This window comes from Pterocles gutturalis, unplaced genomic scaffold (assembly GCF_000699245.1).
Source record: "Pterocles gutturalis isolate BGI_N339 unplaced genomic scaffold, ASM69924v1 scaffold50418, whole genome shotgun sequence".
Classification (NCBI taxonomy): Eukaryota; Metazoa; Chordata; class Aves; order Pterocliformes; family Pteroclidae; genus Pterocles; species Pterocles gutturalis.
Genome location: NW_010122518.1, coordinates 11,266 through 33,210, shown reverse-complemented (window position 1 = coordinate 33,210; position 21,945 = coordinate 11,266). Strand labels below are relative to the sequence as shown.

Sequence of the window (21,945 nt, the reverse complement as noted above, 5' to 3'; positions counted from 1 at the left end):
CCCTAGCCATTCTATGACTCTATGATTCTAGAAAACTGCTTGTCTGACATGCTCCTAGGTATTGGCAATTTACTTAATCAGGTCTCACAAAGATGCAGATGAAGTCCATGGCCATTAGAAACAATGACTGCTTTTTAATAGGGACAGTAATTTTGCCCAGGCTGGCTGAATCCATTCACTGTTTCTATGACCTTCCTCCGGTTGTATACTGTAGTCACGCTCTCCCATGCACACACGTTCACTCTCGCTTTGTCTCTTTAAGGCCTTTCTAATAAAATTAATACTGTTGCCAACTGATTCCTCGACTCTGCCTAGCACACAGAATGACCCTAACCATTAAAGTCTCAGAGTCATTCATGCTCAGAATAGCAACCTCACCATCTATTACACTAAAAAATAAAATCCTAAGGTATCCCCAAATTCAGGGAGCTATTCAAAGTTTGACTTTATTTTCTTCTAATAAGCATATAAATCAAAAACAGAACTGCAGGATAAGATGCTAAATGCTTACTGACAAAGGCACTCCTAGAATATTTTGCTAACGGGTCAGAGTTGATTAATGTAAAAAAAAAAAAAAATCCTATTGATTTTACTTAGAAAATATTTTAAAAGTGTTCAACATGCTGGCAGAAATCTATTATAAAGTGAACATAAAAACAACCATTTAAATAAGGAAGAAAGAGAGCCAGGCAGAGACATTAGAAAGAGATGAATTATGAATCCCTTGTCAATATAATTGAAGCAGCACCAGCACTGGAGGCAGGGTCAGGGCCAGACCACGGTAGCATACCGACATGGACTAAAGATCACAAGTCCAAATTCAAGACAGACAATATTCAGCTCAAAAGCAGGACACGCTTTTCTACCAGGAATTTCCCCATGAACAGCTCTTGTTAAAATGAGACAAATCTTTCAGTCTGTGTCATGGGTATATTTTAAACAGTAAATCACAGAGACATGCATATTTTCTGGCCAGAGTACCATAAAATTCCTATTAACTACAGTTTGTCTCAGCTGAGCACTCAGTGCTAACTCTTCCACTAGTCTCAGAAATATTGTATACACACTTTTCCTCTCACTCTAAATAGTCCTTAATGTTGAGATACCATGACTGTCAGCAAACAAGTTCCAGAACAAACGATATTTTGTTCTGGAAAAAACTACATTTTTCTGTGGACATAGCACAATTCTGGTATCTCAGGGATATACATGTTAGCAAGAATAAAGACGTTAAAATGGATATTTCCCTAGGTTCCCATGGGAACACAACACTTACTTACAGATCTTGATAGTTTCAAGATACTGGGTTAAACACTTACTAAAACATATCTGAAAAAGCTGTTCCTAGGTATTTCAGCAGCCTCCCATTTCCTATTCATTGGGACTAATGGTTCAAGGGGAGGAGACTCATTAAAGCCCAGGGGCACCTAGGAAAGAGCTTGCAAGTGGGGCCGAGCATCTGGGAAGTAGACAGAGGAGTCCAAATGTTTAAAAAGATAGCTCAACCATTTAGGGCTGGACCGGGGCTGACACTCAGTGATCATAAAACAAGCTGTTAAGGCTTAATTTGCTCATGACTTTATGCACTCTTACGCTGTGTCTTCTAAGAACACCTGTCTGCTGCCTGACGTGGTTCTGTGTGCTATCTGGCCACTTCAACTACAACCAGACACACCTACTACTCAACTTGTAAGTGAAATAGCTTCTGTAGTTCAGTACAGCTTATGTGGGGAGAAGTTTGTCATTAATTTGAGATAAAAGTTGCTCTCTCTTTATTTCTGGAGGTGACAGAACCTTGTGTTGGGGAAGATGAGAGGAATCTCAGAGTCTAGCTGGACCTGGTCAAAGTCTCTCTACTTGCTACAGAGGAATAAAAGCACTGAGGGAAGTTACATTTGTAAATTGAAAGATACCTCCAGTGTTTAGAAACGCTGCCTACACATCTTATGCAGATTCCTGCATTCCTCCTCTCCCTATGCTTTCCATATGCATTAGGACTCGCAGCCTAAATCTAAACTTGTTGATGTAGACAGGATGCTCTCTGTTGATTGCCATTTAGTTTCTCTCAAGTGACTAGACTACTGAACAGACCCTGTCTTCTCATGATCACAGATCTGTTCACAATAATTACAACAGACCAGTTGCAAGCTAACTTAAAAGCTGATGAAATTAAAAATATCGGGGGTCTCACATGTAACAGCAAGAAAGCCATGGTGAGCATTAAACAAACAGATGAGATAAAAAATGTGCTAGACATCTATAACACTGCATAAAAATGTACCCTATTAATAGAAAGATTTCTCAGTTGCACTAATTTTTAAAGAAACAAACCCCTGTAGATGAAACAAGAAGACATAGAATTATATCTACTGGGCTATTTTTTTAAAAGCAGAAAGATAAATAAAATGTGAACTTAGTCTAGAAGACCACTGGGATAACATAAGTCAGGTTCTTGGAAAAATACAGATTTAGGCAATAAGAGAAGCTGTGTTTCAATCAAAGTCTTTGATCGTTCAAGATAAGTATAGTGGAAAATGAAATTTTCGGTTTTATTTGATTTCTTGAGGAAATAATATCTTTATTCTCTGCTTCTACCCAAAGTACCAAAAAACCCACCCTGAAAAGAAACAATTAAAATCTCCCACTGTTCTCTTACTGAACACAATTCTTTTCTCCCATCTCTGAAATAAAAAATTTTTACAATGGTTACTGCATCCACACTGTACATTAAATACGCTGCTGCTACAGTGCTCTAACATTTCAATTTGCTTGTGATGTTTCCAACATTTCCCTGAAGTTCTTTATAAGAATATACAAAAGAAGAAAACCGTCTGTTTGCTGAACAATAAAACATAAACTCTATCCTCCCTCTAAACAAAAGCTTCATTAATCTTGTATAGACTTCAGTTTCTTATTGTATAGAAAACAAAAAAAAACCCTATAGATGTCTGGAAAGGTATCCTGCAATGAGAAACTTCAGGATACTTATTTCATTTCTTAGATTGAAAGTAAGGTTGGAACTTGATCATTTCACATAATACCAGCATACAGAAAAATTGCTTTTTGTACAGTGCAGAAAAAGACATCAAATGCAGCATTTGGAGATTCAAGTCAAGTTGGGAATAAAGCACAATTTCTTTTAAGCAACAGAGGTAATTAGCTATCAAGATAACTTACCATGCTAAGTAGCAACGCCATTAACACAGAGTCATTAAATCAAATTTTTACATCTCTCTGTAAAAGAGACACCCTAACAGAAGCACAAACTCTTGGCTTTACAGCATTCAGTCACTCAGAGTCAAGTCCTGATACTACAGAACCAAAGCTCAAAGATGTAAGAGTTGTACAAAGCCACAGCAGGCCACGTGGCCAGCAACAGCATAACACACAGCTGAACCCACTTCATACAACATTTTTCAGTCTTGCACAGAAGCTGTATCCCATGTCTTCTGTCACTTGAAAGGATGTCCCATGTTACAGCAGCCCGTCCATCCCTCTTTGGTGATGTTTCAGTGCCAATTTCAAAAGCAGGGCTCTCTCTCAGATACCACTCACGTGTTTAAACTTCTCCTCATGTTCCTCACTATGACAAGAGGAAAACAGCACTGCTGCTAACTTGTATGGGGACACATAGGGAAGTCCTTTCAGGATAGTCCCTTACACACATGGAAACAAACTAGGGTGCTTTTTTTAGCATTCTCAAACTAATGTCTTTTAGTCGTTTTGAAAATCCCAAGGGAAGCAGTAGTAAGAATTAATCAGTGCAACCAAATTCTGTTGACTGCATGAACTCTGGAACACGCTCTCACTGCCCCAGTGAATTAAAATGGTTTCAGCAAGGATCCTTGATGGTGGATCCCTCTGTTGCCCATACCACTAGCCAGGACCAAAACACTCAAAGCTCCAAAGCACATCAGCCTTCTACCCAATCCATGGGAGACAGCTCAAGCCATACACAGATGGGAAAAGTAAATTCCACAAGCTCTATGAAAGGTGTAACAGTTAACTATACTTTACATTATGGATAGTCACCAACTGGGATGTTGTACCAGAATAAGATATGTACACCTGTAATGACGGTTGTGCTCTTCAGAGCACTTGTTATGAGTTATCTTCAGGAATATACTTAAAACTATTCACTTACACCGATATTTCAGACTTAATATAAAATATTAGCTTCTACATTTAATGCATTCTGGATAAAATTGGACTGAAATAACAATCTGCATAGGAAAAACTACAGTAAAATGAAATGGATTTCAACTACAGTAGCCTGAAATGGATTTCAAGAAAGCAAACTGCCACACCCCATTCTTATATCCTTCAAGCCATGACAGTCTTGTCACCACGGTATTTCAGGGTTTGATTACCAGCTATAAAGAAAAAAAAATTATTTTTTGCAGCACGTTTATCAAACCCTTAGTTTTTTTATTGAGGAATTAGCAACAACAGCTATATTGCACCCTTGAAGTTCTTTAAAAGTTCATGAAGATTTGACATCAGCGGTAGACCCATTTACAGTATGCAAGAAGGAAAATAAACAGATCAGGAAGCAGCAAGCGCTGGATATTTTCAGTGCATGTTCTAACCCCAGAAAACAAAAGAATAATTCCTCTTTCACTGCAGTTTGTCGCCCTCCCAGTAGAGACTTGTAAATTTACACAGGAGGCAAGACAATCCCAATCCAATCTTAAAATGTCTCAATCATTCAGTCTTTTTCCTTGACCCAACTTATCACTTATCTTCCCAGCTCACAGCAGTTTCACTAGGATGCTCCGTCTTCAATTTTTTATGAGATAGCTCTCCCGGGAGAAGAGACGTGCAATGCTCTAAGGATCGTGCAATTTCATCAATTGTCCATTTGTCTTCATAAAGAACATGCTCCTCGAGTGTAAATGGCCCGTGTTTGGTTCGGGTCAGCTCTTGCATAGTGGCACAGGTAGAGAGTTCTACAGTAAAAGAAAAAAGAGCAGTTAGAAAAAGTCAAATTTAACTATTTGCAACTCAATTAAAAGGTATCTTTACATATAGCCTTCTACATTATTCTGCTTTACTTGAGAAGGAAGTTCAGCAATATTTATCACTCGTATCTTCTTAAGTTTGAGCCAAGGAATGCCTTTGATTTCAGTAGATCTCCAGTGTAGTAAAGAGCTCAAAATCTGACAGAAAGTTGTCAAAAGGTTTTGCAGATTTAGAAATTATTTCAGAGTAAAAAGAGAGGAAATAATGATGTAAGCAGAACATTCTGTATTCACAAGTGACTTAGAAGACCATCTACTATTTTTCCGCAGACTTCGAAGCCTTAGCACTTCTCACCTTCAAGAAGGATTTTGACCTTTTTGTCCTGTACTCCCTATGAGGACAATTAAAACTCAGATAAGGAAAAACAAGAAATATAAACAAATTCACTGATATGCTAAATAAATACCAGTACGACAGAATTACATGAGGGGCTACAAAACATAACAGCAACCAGAGATTACTCGTAAGCCCACAGATACATGAAAATACTCTCTCCCACCCTTTCTGATGCAGGAAGATTTTTTACCGCATTTTCAATTTTTAAGAAGAAACCAGCTGAGGACAGACTTTATCTTGGTTTGTCATTAAAGGACTAAACATAAGCTGGTATGCTCAGAAGGCAGTAACAGAATCTCTGACTTGCCTAAGCACAAATAACAACATTTAAATTCATAGGGTTATTCCACATCACTTGCTTTCTTGATCTGCAAATGTATCATTAAAAAAAAAAAAAAAAAAACTGGAGTGGATTATCTGTTCTCCATCATGCAGTTTCATAGATATAGAGCACAAGACAAATAACTCTGTGGCAAAGCAAAACCATTCACAGTTCAGGTAAAGGAGAAAGAAAACACTAGAAAAACCACCACAAATGTAGAAGTCTTTCCAGCAGATAGGGTTTATTATGTGCATAGTAATGTTCTGTGCAATTTGTTTTCAAAATGTTATGAATAACATTTAAAAAGACAGTATCGTCCTTTTTCTTCTCACCCTTAACCTGAGTTAGCTTTAACATATGGAGGAGAAAAAAAAAAATATCCCCACCTTGCCTTGTATTATCTTGCTCAGTGCTATTACTTGCTCCATTTTTAACCCCCAGCCCCCAAGGTCCTCTGGCAATTATTCAGCCTTCATTCCCTCATGTTCCCAAGAAAAATACCTTAGTACATAAAAACAAGTTCTAGCACCACAATTCTGCAAAATAACATATAGGTCTGGTCACTGGAGATAGAGAAAATTACAATTTTTTTTCCATAAACAGACACATTCACTCCTTAAACTGTCATGGTTTTTTCATGCATACCTTTGCCAATGTCATTGACCAGGCTCCTGACATAAAAGCCACCACCACATTCGACATCTGGAATGTTATAGTGACATGGTAAATTGCCATTGCAATGTGAAATTTATTTTACATAGAAAGCATGTCCCCACATAAATGTAAAAATGTGCTAAGCAAACAACCCAGTGATAAAATATTTATAGAATGCAACATCAATTATTCATCCTGTAACATATGTGCGGGTGAGATTGCTAAGCTAGACAGGAGAGAAAGCAAATACAATGGCAACTGAACTAATTCACCAGAAATTAAGTTCTTGCTGTGGTATATTATCAAATGCTTCAGTCCTATTAATTCTGGAGTTTTTAGAAGCTTGTTTCATATATTTCTGATGATGAAAACACAGTCTAAACTGACTATCGATGCTTTTAAGATACTGCACACAGGCAGCTCCAATAAAATTTTAAAATTCACCTTTAACTTTCTTCGCTTTCTCACCCTTTTCCTTTCACCTCTGACAGTGATCAACTGCTAGTTACCCAACCATAAATTAAGGAGTGCAGTAACACAGCGCTGAGTTCTGTCACTCATACCTGCTCATCATATCATATCTGGTCCATCAGAGGACTATGGGTCAACTAGGCAGCTGATCAATGCAAAACCTTATCTTGACCTCACAGTAGCATCAAACATTTACAACAGTCTTTTTGGTTTATTTATCCATGTGCTTCTTAATGTACTACCCAAGTTTCTTCAGGTATGACAGAAGGAAGGATAAGATCCTGACTCCTCAACTGAGAAAGAGGCCTGACAGTAACTGATACCGGTCCTTGCTGCACGCTAGGAGGGATGCCAGCAGCCGTGGGCATCTGGGCAAAAGAATGGGCAAAGAAGCAACCAGACCTGAGAGAGGAGGAGTGAGCTGGAGGCTGCAAAATCACAGACAGATGCAAATAATCTGACCAGCCTCTCAGAATTTTCCCTCACAGAAAGATTACATATAATCAGCTTAACTTAAAACCAAAATACAGTGCTTTTACTGCAAAGTGAAAGTCTCTGCACATGGGCTCATGACAAAACAAATAGCTGAGGGAAATGAAACCCATTTCACTATCTTAGTCCCACTTTGAGTGTAAATAAACACTAACAAGCTGGGAGCATCACTCTATGTAATAATCTTTGGCCTTTACCCAGTGTGAACAGTGGTGGCTGGAACTGTTGGAGAGAGAGGCTGTACACTCTTACTGGCCGAGCAGGCTTTGCTTCGACTGCTTCTCCTCTCTTCATCAGAGTTGATAGCCTTTCTCCATCCTTCTTCAGAGCAGAATAGCTGACCAGATAGAGCATGAAAATCTGTGTCATACGGTTGTAATAGAACAAGCTTCCTATCCTCCATATCCTGTTAATATTGTACTACAGTAGCATACATTTTACCCTTCTAATCCTCTCCAAGTGCTCACCAAAAAAAAAAAAAAAAAAAGCAACTAGCAAGTGCTTCTGAAATCTCTTGGACACAGAATCATCTCATTCACCAGTAGCTATATAAAATGGAAAATAAGAGATGCTCCTGTATTTATCTCTTGCTGTACAGATTTAAAAGTGTTTCATCACTCAATTTGTAGTTATGAAAAAGGAGGGTTTCTAAAAGGGGTACAACACTTGCAGCTGCCTCTAACATACTGTCTCTCAGTAGTCTGCAGGGCATACTCTGTTTCAGTGTTATGCTGAGCTGAGCTCTGGGAGCTGCTTAGGCAACTCCTGTAATTCTGCTTTGCACCTTTACTTGTCTCACATCAGGATCTTCCCTGAACAGCAACTGACAAGTTATGTAGCCTTGTTCCAGGGTGTTTAGGGGACCACTGTGGAACAAAAAAAATTAATGTTACGGATCGGATGAAACTTACCCACAGCTCCAACTTTGGTCTTGACAGAAAGACGACCAGAGAAAAACCAAAAAAGCCCTTGCTCAAATTAGCAGAGGTTAATTTGAAACAAGTCATATGAAGCAGAACACCTACTGAATTACTGACCTTACAGGGCTCACACTAGAATCACAGTAACCGACCCATTGCAAACGCAAAGGAAAGCATGTGAGCTTAAAACACCATAAAAGCCATCTGTCACAAGCTAAGTGCTTGCACACTGCCAGCTACCAGGGCTCACCTGACAAGAGGAAATTTGTTATGCTACTGAAGCTCTGTCACTAATCACTCATTCATACTCTGATTTTCAAAAAACTAATTCGAAGCCATTTAAGGAACTTCCACACAGATGTTAATAAGCCTCCCCTTACCCCACAACTAGAATTAAAGACTCAGAGCTTTGTTTTCTAATTGGAAGACAGGACAGAAGCCACAAAACCCTGCAAAGCTGTTTAAGAATGCTTTGCTACTTTTCATTTACCCAAAAAAAACCAGACTCCAGGTCACCATTTGTGCTCAAGGTTCAAATGGGCATGACCTGCAGTGGCAAATGTTAAACTCCTGAGACTGCCTTGCCTCTATTATCCTCTTGCCAAAATGTGTCTTTTTATTTCTGAGAGAACTAATTTCTGTTGGCAAGTCCCAACAGCTGAACACAGATGCCAAGAGTGCCTGAATATTGTGGAACTTACAGTGGAGGAACTTGCATTATGTCCCCTGTGAACTTTTGCAGCACATTTTCAAGATCTCGTTTTGTTATCTGGTCTGTAGAAAGAAAACAGTAAGTATGTTAGCATCGATTATTCACATGGCACTAATGGCATCAGTCACGTTCTGCAAACAGATACAAAGAATTTAGATTGGGTAAAAAACACCAAAGAAAATAGATTAAAACCAGAATGTAGGTAGGAGTGTGAATGATTACAAAAGGAGTGGAACAAACTGTCCAAGGTGATTAAGACAGTCTGGATGCTTTCAGAAGGGCAGAAATCCCAATATTCACAGTTTTCTTTTGCAACTTCTCTCTCTTGGGACTGCAAATTCATTTTTCTTCATAACTATGAAAAAACTACAAAATTCATCCTATTTTAATTTTTGTTAAAGGACCTAAAAGAATAAAAGGCTCATCTAACCTTGGCAGCTTCTCTTTAGGAGTATCTAACTGAGTGAAAAAATACAACAGATTATTAGTGAACAAAAGCATTGTGGTTCTTTTTCTAGTGAAAAAAGACTGCATCTGGAACAACACATCAAATTTCCGTATCAAACAACTAACCTGCAAATGCACACCAGGGTATTGTTATAAATTAAGTAAGGCAATTTTACTGAAGAAATCCTGTAAAAGAAAAACAGCTGCTTTAGGCAATCTACTCTCTTCTAAGAGTACACATACACATCTGTCCCACCTTTATTAGAAGGCTATAACCTCAGTAGCTGATTGCATTGGTCCTTTGAAACAACTATTCAACAGAGATGACATTCATCCGTAATTTGTTTAGAGTGTATAAACATAAAATCTGTAACCACAATGCACTTCAGTGCCTTTCTACTGTCTAGGACTTGACTAATCCTGTTTCTCTTAAGTTATATTCAATTAGTATCACTTTGTGAAGTCGACAGCATCCTGGAATATAAACCAACCAAATTTATTTGTTGAGTAATCATTATGTTTTGGAATAGATCTTTACTTGCAAACCTTACAAAACAGATGTACTTTGTGCTTTAAGCAAAAAAAGGAAGAGGCTTATTTCCACAGCACCTTTGGAAGATGGCAATGTGGCATCTCACTTTTGCAAAGCACATTTCGCAGCCTCAAGAGCAGATGCTGTCCCCATGCCCCAGCAGCTGTCTCAAGAAGCGTCATTAAGAGCAAGGTTGCAAGGCTCAGAAGTCAGCCAGGGATGCTGATAGAGACCAACGTACATCAGAATATGGGGTAGGAACAATAAAATAAATCGTATACTAAGTCTGGATCTTCTTCTGAAGAGTTGCTTACACAGTTATTTCAATCTTCTGTTTGTGTTACTCTAGTTTAGCAACATATCAAAACAAAACTACATGGTAGAAAGTTAGTGTGACCCAGCTCAATGCTGGTGATCCTGTCAGCCTTCTTGTGAACCCCAGGTTGCTTCAGGCTAGAATTTAGTATTTAAGAACTAAGCATAAGTGTCACTTGGAGTTCTCTTTCAATTTTCACCCCATGAACTGAATTTGTGGCTAGGACATTTAATGAGACACCTGAGTTCAGTTCCTGCTCTGATGGCATATTCCCCCCTGATTGAGAGGTTACATTTAGCCTCTGAGGAGAGCACTCATGCTATAGGCAATCTCTGTCTCTGTAAAAAACAAATTTCCCATATGAGGAATGACATATTAAGCCATTAACAAACAAATTTGTGTGGTGTGTTATCAAAGTAAATATTTACAGATGAGTTTGCTAAGATCTAGAATAAAACATATTTGTCTTCTGCAATACATCGTGGCACAAGATGGCTAGTATTACATTCTGAAAACCTAAAAGCATGTGCTTTTCTATTTCTTTTTGTCAGCATGCAATGCGTTTGTGTTAATGGACTATACTGGATTCTTGCCCTTTCTTAAAACGACACAGAAGCCCACGGAGCTTTCACCCAGCTCTCAGTCACAAAGGAATGCCCTACTAATCTGGTCCCAAACATACAGTTTCACTATGGCATCTACAGACCGGACTCATGGCTCTGCCACCCTGTTTCACAATGACTTCAGTGAGGACTGTTGAGGTTTGGCTCGTGCGATAGTAGCGTCCAGTCCCCAGGTGTAACGACAGCCTTAGCTTAGAACAAAATTACTGTACCTGCTCTGTGAGTACATTGCTTAGAATATATTCAATTCAACTCTAAATTTTCTAAACTTCTTCCTAAGCCCTTAGAGCAACAGCAGGGTTACGTGATCTCTGCACAGGCTATGTGTCTTCCAGTGGACTATACCTTACGATTCTATCAGCAACCCAAAGCACCCAAAACTTCAGCTGTCTAATGCTTGTAAAAACATTAAAAATGAGCCTATTAGCTTCCAACATGAACATTTTTAAGAACAGTTGTGCTTCTGAACACTGGTGACTGTTGATCAATTTTCCTGCTATGACCATGAAGGAAGTTAATTCAAGCTACCAAACCAAAAGGTGCCAATTGTGCCACAACATCACTTGTAGCATTGCCCTGCGCTTGTTGACAAACTACAACAAAACAGAACACACAAATTATCCATGACAGTCCAACAGAAATACAGCAGATGACCTTGACTCAATCTGGCCCAGCACAAATTATTTGCAAACAGATAAGCAGAATGCTGAAAGGACTACTTCTTTCAAATTATTCAAGTAGCTCTATTAAAGACATAATCAGCAGAGACCTGCAGAAAATCCTCATTAATTCTCTTCTCCATGTCTGGATATAGTCTGCAGGCAGCTGGGAGGAAGTGAGTTTCAGAATGCATATTCCTGTGCATAGTTACGAACACTAAAAAAACAGCTAAAATCATTACTGTTCTCAAGAGAGTATCAGAGGAATGCTAAATGCTACTTGCTTCCAAAGTCAGCACCTGAGAGCCCGGGAGCAGTAAGAAACCATAACCTAATTTCACGTGGAAATCCAAATTCATTGTCTGATAACAAACAAACTGAAAACTATGAGAAGTTCAGGAGGCGTTAAACACAAGGAGCTCTCTTCAGTTCTTCAGTAGGTCCTTCCATTGCGACTAACTGTAATACACAACGGCTTGCTTTCTAAACTGCTGTCTAGGGACATTTTCAAGGCTAAAATGTAACACTTTCTTATAGTTAATACAGCAGGCAACAAAATTTCTGCAGGCACTTTTCTCTTGTGGTCCAGTGGAGTCATTCAAGAAGAGTTTCATATATCTTGCAAGCTGATTTAGTGTCCTTTCTCTGCACTAAGGCCCAATCCTAGATGCTTCTGGCACTGAAGGATTTATGGTCCCTAGCAGACACTCTGCTCTTCCCAGAATCCTTGTAGATGTCAAAGGAAAGCTGAAATTCAGCTCAAATATCTGGTTTGGCTGTTCTTGGAGTACCAATTAGGCTTAGGGATTAGGGATGGTGGGCCACCCACAGAATCCTAGAGAAAACCATGCTGCTTTGGAGAAGGCAGTGGAAAAGATGAGAAGTGCCTGCTTTACTAGGAGAGGAGGAAGGAAGGAAATACAAAATATGTAGGTAGCATGGAGAAAAAGAATGCATGTTCTCTCTTCTTTCTGCTGAATTCAAATTTGACTGATTTACACCAACATGGAAAGCAACTGAGACCAATCTCAAGAGCATTTCTTTCAGTCATCAGCTTCAGCAAAAGGAAAAAACTTTGTCCAGCACCCAAAACTGCACTGCTCCAGCAATGCAATACCAATCTCCATGAGACCACATGATGAACTGGATCATGCAACTGATCTCAGTTTAAAAAGATAAGCAACTCAACAAAAGGGGGTATTTTTAAGCCAAATCAGTTCCCCAAGCACACAGTCCAACAGAAAACTAAATCATCATAAGAGAAGAGGTGGTGCAGAGGTGGGAACTGCTATAAGAAGAGCTGCCAGTGAAGGAAACGCACGTGAAAACACCACTCTAAATTCTATCTGCAGTAAACAATACAAAATAAAAAAAGCAAAACTACTGTTTCAAGAAACAGATTTATTTTTTATTAATTGACTGAGTTGCATCTACTTAAAATAGTACTCCAGTTTACATGTGAGCGAGTAGCTACAATGAATACTACTCAGCAAAGCAGAACTACAACATTCCACTGAGAGGTATACGTAAAACATAAGAAAGTCTTCTCTCCAACCATCATGAAGTGTTGGCAACCCTAACGCCATGTGGATGCTCAATCCTTAAGAAGCTCAGAGAGAGACTTAGAACCTGATCCTGAAGCAGAAACAAATGATCCAACATCTCTGAATAACTCTACCTAGTAAGTAATACTATTTAGAATGATCCGTCAAGTTAATGTGGACAAGAAACTCACACCTGCCTGCCTCGTACAACAATAAAAACTGCAAAGGAAAGAAGACTCGGGTTGAGAGGTGGAATCCAGGCTACCTTTTTCATTATGCTATTAAAAAAAAAAGATAATTTACTTCATGTCCTATTACCAGGTACCACAAACTGTGGGACCTGTAGAGTTGCTAAGCAACCCATTACCTATTCTTTTGGGGTTTCTTGTCCCCAGGTTGTGAAATAACTAATGGCAAATACGTTTGGTGTGTCCCTGGTTAATTCTACATTGTTTCTAAGACGCCCTGTGTATTGTGGAATTTCCACTCCAACAAAACCACAGTCAGGATTAGTTCTGTAGCCTTAAACTCCTGCACTGGGCTCTGTGGGTCAGAAAAGTTCATTTATTAAAGTTGCTAGGACACAGACTGCAAGCAAAAGCAAGATTTGGTAGGTGAACATATATAGAAAGTAGTTTATGCCATCCTCATTTTGTGTTGAGCAATCTGTAGGTAAAGGGGTGTCCTAAAGGGAAGATCTAAGCACTTTATTCCTCCACTGGCCTTGAAGGATGTTACTAAAAGAACACTTGTAGGACTATACACTGAAAGAGGAAAATTTTACTGGACACAGCACGCCATTTATCAGCCTGTCAAAGATTTAAAATGACACAGTCCTGCCCAATTCTATTTTCTCCCTCCTAATCTAATGCCTGGTTTGGGTTTTTTCCAACAGAAATGAACACTTACACTGGACATAATTGCATGAAGCTAGTCTGAATTATATGAGCACTGAAGTTGAAGATGAAATAATCTTAGTTTGATTTCACATTTAAACTTAATTCACAAGGTCCTAAACATCTCTTCCGCTTTTCTATGATAGAAACCATTTATGCCTTCAAATTACATTAAGTGTATAGATGCATTTATGCTTACCAAAAGGTTTTTCTTCAGTTACTTTTCCTGTAGCATCTAATGTATCAGTAGCTTTGCCCAGTAGTCCAACGGCAGTGTACTTCTAGGAAGGAAAAAGGCAGATTAGTGAGTCAGGTCTTCAAAGTTATTTCTTCTTCCTTTTTCTTTTTTTTTTTTTTGTTTGTTTGTTTTAAGGACTGCAAATAGTTCAAATCAGGACAGGTAGAATACTATGTGAAAAGTCAATCCGGCCATTTTGGGTAAGCAAAAGTAAAGATGAAAAGACATGGAACTAAACAAAAAGTAAACCCCACATTATATACACCTATGATTTCACTTTTAGAAACCCCAGGAAGAAGCAACATAGAAACTAATTTTTACTATAGATACGTCAATACCATAAAGAAAATAATAGGGTGGTAAAGTCAAAGTCTCTGTGGGGTGTCATATGTCATTGTTAAAGCAAGGCGGATAGAATACCTTTCACACAAAATTTTTCTGTTCCTTCACAATTTAAAAAAAAAAAAAAAAAAAAAAAAGGACACAAAGACCTTTACTTGTGAAAGCAAAACACCCACTTCCAAGGCAAAACATTACAACAGTTCTGCCATGAAATACAGTGATATGCAATAGCCTAGAGCTGGAGCTTTGAACATCTGGAAGCTGGCCTTGTGACCAGCACAAGGACTGCAAGGCCACTGAGTGACCTCTCTGCTCATCATGGGTTGTCTGAATATTCCTGTTTTAGGGTCTTGCAGAGTTCTGGTCTAAAGAATTCTTCAGTGCACGTGTTGGAATTAACCCGCTCCCAGACCAGCGGCTCTTGTCCTTATTGCACATGGCAGAATCTGCTGAAGCTGACAAAGGGCTTCGCATGAACCAGCTGCCCCATGTCTTTTCACAAGGCTGCCAACACGTGAGTTTTGGTCAAGTTTGGTGACATCTTCAGGTATTAAAATCTGTGGTTTGACCCACTGCCTATCCCATTCCATTCTATTTCCCTTATCCCTATGTTAAGTCCAGGGGCCTTTAAAGTAAAGCATTTACATTGCCTGTGAGAGAAAAATCAAGGTGTTCCATACGCCTAATTCTCAGTGAGGTTTCAATGAACTTACTCCCAACTGAGCTAATACAAATTTGAACCAAGTCATAAAAGGATGTATCTTCTAGGTGGTGGACCAAATTCTACTAGAACACATCCAAACAGGCGTAAGCACTAACATTTTACTCATTGATGAAATCCATCCCTTTTCATGTACTTGCGAAGTACAAACAAGCTCAAGTAATAACAGTGTGGGCATATAAATCACACCTACAAAATGGAACTATTAAGACATGCCTTGATTTTGTTCCATGTGACAACCTGCCACTTCAATGTATTTCTTCAAGCAACTGCCATGAAATGGAAGCAGCAGAAATAGTCAGACAAAAGGCAGTGGAGCGCAGACTTTAATATAAAAATAACTGTATTCTTTGCTTACCACACTAAGGCTACCTTTTTCCTAAATAGTGCAGATGTCTGAATCCCCTGATAACTCTGCAAAATTAGCCATTTTAAAATCTAATTCATGAAGTTTACATACTTTTGGAATGCATGGAAAAGAAATGAAAGGAAGAATGGATTAAGGCTGCTCCAAACAAATATTCAAATAAACTTGAAAGTATGTTATCTGCTTTTAGGACCATAAAATTGTCTGCTTTCTGAGACGTTTAATGATCTAGTTCTTAACATTTAATAGCATAGCTAGAAAGAGACACTATTCGGCAGCTATTCTAGAAGTTAATAAAAACATGTGAGTAGACCTTCATAATTCTAGAATGATGAATGTTCTTAGGAGGTCAGTAAAACTTCAAATCTGAAAGTCTGAAACCTCACACAGTCTTCAGATTTTTCCAAATCAAAGTACTGATACCATTTTAGTTTGAATTACTTTCTTCCTCTTAATTCTGGTTTTGGCTATCTTGCTTCAGGCTGTCTGTTACAATAACATGTTGTATTTGACCTACCAGCAACAGAGAGATAATATAATCTATATGTAAACACAAACTGTATGAACAATACAATCTAAATCTCGACACTCAACTTCCCCTTTCATTTCTGCAAAAAGGGCAAAAAGCCATCCAATCTGGAAAAAGAGCATCCTTTAAAATTAGCCACAAATTCCCATTCTTTACAGGAGCCTTTAAAGAGTCATAAAAGACTCAAGACAGTAATGCAATAATCCACAAAGAAGGCTATAACAGGTCAGGAAATTAAGAATTACAGTTGTTTTATGATCAGTCTCCGGAGTGCCCTTGGGTATCTACAATTATATATCATAATTCTTACTAGGCACTTAATAGGGTTTACTTCCCCTTTGTTAGTGTGCAGGACCTGGAGTTTGTAGAAGATAATATGGGAGTCCAGACTTAATCTATTGTTCCTCTTATTTTGTGTCAAAATTCAGCATTAACTCTCTTTAGACTGTAACTCACACTGCCCTCAGAAACACACAATGGATTCCGAGTAATTTAATAAGTCTTTGGTGACCTTTTCCCACCTGTGTTGGTAATCATTTATTTCTTCCAGTTTTATAAAATACATCTAGGGGTATTGTTCCTGTACACTCAAATTACAAATCACTGCAGGAACACAGACAGCAACTGCTCACAACCACGCTGCCTTCAACCCACTCAACCTGAAACAAAAAAAGCAAGTTAGCAGGTATTGCAGGCAGTGGAAAAGCCTAGCAAGTGCAGACTGTGGCAGGAAATGTCCCATCAGCAGCCTGCAGCTTGTCTTCGAACACTCTGCCCCACATCATCTCAAGAAAGTTGTCCTTGCCCCCTACTGATCTCAAGAGACCAGGACCCAAACCATTTAAAGATTAAAAGCAGCATCTCAGCTTCCCTACGGGATTCCACAACATTCAAGCATCGCCCATTAAAAGCTAAGATCAAGCATTCCCAGTCACAACTTGCAAGCACCGCAGCATCGTGCATTAACTCCAACTGTTAAAGCTGGTCTGCGTGGTCCCAAAGCAGACAACTGTAAAACAGTACAACCCCGAGGGCATACAGACCTTCCCAGAACTACCCTGCATTAGGGAATGGCTACATCTCTCAGCCGTCTAGAAAACCATTTTCCTGACCTCAGGGCAACTGAAACAAAAGGCAGCAAAGTGACCAGAAGCCCTCAAGTATAAGCAACTCTTTCATTCACACTAGTGAGTAGACAGCCTTAAGAAAATACAGTGACAGAGCACTGCACTGTGTCAATGATAATGCAAAAACTGTCATACAGACATGGTAGATGCAACCTCAACAAGACCAGAAAGACAGTGAAATACTTTGTCAGTCACACATTTGCTACCATACCCATGACTTGAAAGAAACATGTCATAGAAGCCAGGACTAAAGAAATAACAGGATTACAGGAACCTGTAAGGAACAAATCACAAACCCTCTAATAAACGTGACAGATCTTGGGAAAAGGAATTTTGTTTTAGAGACACAACCACAGGGCACAGTCAAAATTCTAACAAATAATAAATCATATGACATTTACAATAATGTTTTAGTAAGAGAATAACTATCATTTGCTTTTTATTTCATATTCAATTTCAGAGAAATCCTTATACAACACGGAAAGGGACAGTACATCCACAAAAAGAGAGAGAAAAAGGCAAGTCAGTACACATATTTAACTGTGAAAGGAGGAAGAGGAGGAGAAGGAAGAAGAATCTCCTCCCGTTAGAGGGGCTGTACAGCCAGCATAGCTATTAGCTGCACAAGCCACCCAGGGGGACTCCTGGAGGCTGAAGCCCCTGGGCTGACTGCCAGGCATGGTTGTCCCACTTATCAGTGCAAACGCCAGACAGACCATGGAATGGAGCCTCTCAGTTTTAACTGTTAACATATCAAAGTTTTATTTGGAAAGAAGCCAGAGACTTGAAATCTTACGTTATAACATGTTTTAAAAGGTTTTTCAAACACGGAGAAGCAACACTTTGGAAGAGCTAGACAGAAACACATTTAATTATGAAATAAGGTCACTACTAGCTGTCAGAAAGATTTTAAGATGGCTCCCACAGCAAGAATTTCCCAGGGAAGCAAGCTCTCTGGAAGGGGCAGTTCATAAGAGTTCATCCAAGGATGACCCATTTTCAAATCACAGCAGCAACTGAACACAGAAGTGTAAAAGGAAAATAAATAAATAAAGGCTACAGTACCCTCTGCAAGAGACTGAAAGCCAGGAAAGAGAAGCCATATTCGATAGAAACAGTCAATTTACATAAACTGCTGTCTGTGTGTGGCTGACAAGTTTGAGGGAACATCAAACAAACAAACAAAAAAACCAAAAAACAAGTGCTCTAGAGAACCTGAGGAAATCAGAGCAAGCACACAGCAGGCAAGCACTGATCAGAACCAGCGCTCCTGCACCAAACCCACTCAGTCTGCATGCTTGGTGCAAGCACGTACATTTTTGCAGACTTGGGCCACTGAGACAGTAAGAGGCCTTAAGCTCTCAGTTTTACAGTGACATTCAATTTGTGTGCAATGATTCAAAAGCACAACCAAGGTGCTCTGGATTTAATATTTACATAACTTATATTTGCTGTCTGTATAACATTAGCAGCTACCAGTGGTTCCCAGTATGCTAATCATCCACCAAACCAGAGGAGTACGCGAGGTAGACAAATAAGCCGGAAAAAAAACGGGGGTTGCCATAGTTTCAATTATTTTCCAAAACAAAGCACTCTCACTAAGCAGATTCCAATATATTCAAAGCACAGAGCCCTAATCTCTTAAAAGCAGGTTGCACAGAAGCAAAACAAAGACTGCAGGATGAGAGAGAAGTTCTATATTTTACAACAGAGCAAATTCAAAATTATCAAACACCAAACATGTCCTCTTAATATACACAAACATTACAATTTCTCTTCTCTACCATTCAATTTTTTCTCCAAAAAGAAAAAGCTGACTTTGTGCTAAGCCTGCACTAAATTTTATTTACTGCCAGATGCTGTAATTGTACTGTCATTGCTGAAGAACTGTCTGATCTCTACTCCTGGACTAACAAGATTTTCTGACCTCTTATGTCAGCTTATTTTAAAAGTTCACACTGAAAATCTAGTCACCCCATACGTCTGAAGGACTAGAACCACCTGTAATGGGGGAACCCACAGAAGACACTTTACCTGGAATTCAGGTAAGCTTTAAGGTGGTACCTAAAAACAGTAGGAAGTTTAAATTCTGGTGTTAGAGGGAGGGCAGGAAAGGAGGCAGAAGGGGGAACAATTCGAACAGGAACACTAGGTCACCCCAAAAAGCACCAAGGCTCCTATAAACACAATACAGGCTCAAAACATCCAAGAGTGGATGCAGTTTAATGTGCAAAAGTGGCTGGGTTTTTTTTTTTTTTTTTTTGCATAAAGACCCACAGTCTCTTTACGCAAACCCTTCTGACACTTGATCTCTGGAAACCTACCCCACTCACCAAAATGTCTCAGGTTGGCTCCTAAATTTCCTCTTCAGCTTCAATACCTGTCCTTTATCTGTTTCCTCATTGTGTCTCCTAGCACCTACACCACAGATTATAGAAAATAAACAAAGACGACCTTCAGCTTCTATCTGACAAACAAGAGTTTTAAGATAATTCATAGTTCTCTGCCCAGAAACGTACGACAGCCCTTCCAGAGGGGTAAGACTTTATAACTACATACGCATTCACAGATAAAATTGAATGCAAGAAAGCCTTTAGGTGAATTCAAAGACAATGCTAAGGCCAAGACAGTAAATTCTGAAAGGCACTGCTATGAGCATCTCCAAATTACTAGAAAGGAATGCTACAGAAAACAATGGAGAATGGCTAGCTTAAGTCTGTTAACATTTTTTTCTGTGATTTTTATTAAAAAAAAGATAAAAAATACTTGCCATGTTGCAGTTTTGATTTTTTTTTTTAATAAACACAAGTAAGAACTGTACATGTAGCACAGACATATATACAATTATAGAAAGGTCAAGAGGAAGGAAGGCAACGCTGACCTCATGAATGGAAAAACAGAAAAATCACACTAGAGCATGCTCTTAAAATATTCTGCATTTTTGGAGGAAAGAGCTTCTGCAGCACAATAGGTACAGTCTCCTCAAGATTTTCAACAGTTTAAAAAAAGTGTGAATATTAACAGAGCATGAAGCTGAGCTATTAATAGATTAGGCCTCTGGGGTAAGCATAAAAGAGACTCGAGCAATACACAGCATGTTAAGCCAGCTTACTAATGGTACCACTGCAGGAAAGTGTGTATCCATACTACTTAACAGCTTCTTCTTCTAGAACTTTGTTTCGGGGATACTGGTCAAAACAGGAGAGAGTAGATAATCCGATCAGCCTCTTCTCTTATGATTTGTTACAAAAAAAGCAGGTTAAAAAATGTATCATATGTTTTGTAGTCACAGGTAATTAAAGATGTCGACAGTGTGAAAAATGTAAGGGGCACATTTACAATCATTTTATCCAGCTAACACTTTAGCCCTTCCCAATTCCTGCATCCTCCACTGTGCTGGCTTAACATTGTCTGAGTGCATCTTGTTTTGTGCAGACATCACTTCAAGTTTTGATAACACCTTCTACACATTCTCAAAACACATCAAAACCAACATCATTCATGCACTTTACCAGCCTTCCTTTTGTATAAGCATTTTCCTTCTGACAAAACAAGGAAGACAACCATACTTTCATAAACTGACTCTGATATCTAGTTAATATCTTGAGGCATTCAGGGACCAAGAAATTCATTGTCAGTAATGTAAAATAATACACACAGGGTAGAAACCAATGCTACATTTGCATAAACAACAATGTGTCTCTCAACCAACCTTCTCTGGTCTGGAAAGAGGTTGTGGAATTACTATAGAAAGTTCTGGTTCTGCGAAAACTTTCTCAGGTGTCAGTACTGGATAAAAAAAAGCAAACTATTATAGCAGTACTTGGATAGAGCTGTTACAGACTGCAGACGTAAGTAGGACAAGTTTTATTAATAGACACGACATCTTTACACTGTATTGTGCAAACATTCGAGGAAGTATTCCTCGAATGTTTGCACAATACCATAATAAATACGATGTAACAGAAATGTCAAGACTTCTCTGCCCTATACCTACATTATGGGAATGTAATATACTTCACCTAATGCACAAAATGGTAAATAAATGGGTGAAATTAAGCAACCAGTGCATGTCAGGAAGAATTCACCTATCCACTCTACAGGGGCTGAAACACATCCATCTGCCCGTGGGCTAACATCTCTCATAAAACAATCACTCCATCTCTGATCTGCCAGTCCTGTTCCTCCGGGGAAACCTATAAAACACCTTTCAAAACAAGCCTGGGAACTAAAATTCATAACTCTACTGGGTTTAGAAAAAAAAACATAGGCTCAATAGAGATATTGGATTTATGGCACACTGTAACGTTACCTCACGCTAACCTCTTCACATGCCTCAGTGTATAATCTACCAGGCTCTCTCTTTCCCCTAGAAGATACCCTTATCATCTCTTTCTTTCCTCTCCTACCTCCCTTGTAAGGAAACAATAATTTCTTTGGGCCTGAACAGAGGCAAAGTAATAACACTTCGTGTAGCTACAATCCATTTTGCTTAAATGAGCAGGTCACACACTGCACTCTTTTTTTTTGTTACCTCTCCCATCTCAAGACAAAAAGAAACTCAGTCAGACCTTTGGTTATTGTGGATAGGATACCATAAACAAAGAGGTGTGAGAATGTAAAGGGGCATGAACCACAGAGTGAAAAATGAGAAGGTGTTGCAGATGAAAAATTT

General features: G+C 38.9%; 1 protein-coding gene across 1 annotated transcript in view; it reads right to left on the bottom strand.

Moving 5' to 3' along the window:
* Positions 1-4,424: 4,424 nt before the first annotated feature.
* Positions 4,425-21,945, bottom strand: part of TRUB1 (TruB pseudouridine (psi) synthase family member 1) — a 28,463-nt gene continuing 10,942 nt past the window's right edge. The window contains exons 4-8 of the mRNA XM_010077532.1: positions 14,146-14,227; positions 8,919-8,991; positions 7,495-7,634; positions 6,326-6,382; positions 4,425-4,949 (exon numbers count right to left, since the gene is read on the bottom strand). Coding sequence (XP_010075834.1) covers positions 4,735-4,949; positions 6,326-6,382; positions 7,495-7,634; positions 8,919-8,991; positions 14,146-14,227 — 567 coding nt within the window. The 3' untranslated portion in view covers positions 4,425-4,734. The remainder of the gene's footprint in view (positions 4,950-6,325; positions 6,383-7,494; positions 7,635-8,918; positions 8,992-14,145; positions 14,228-21,945) is intronic.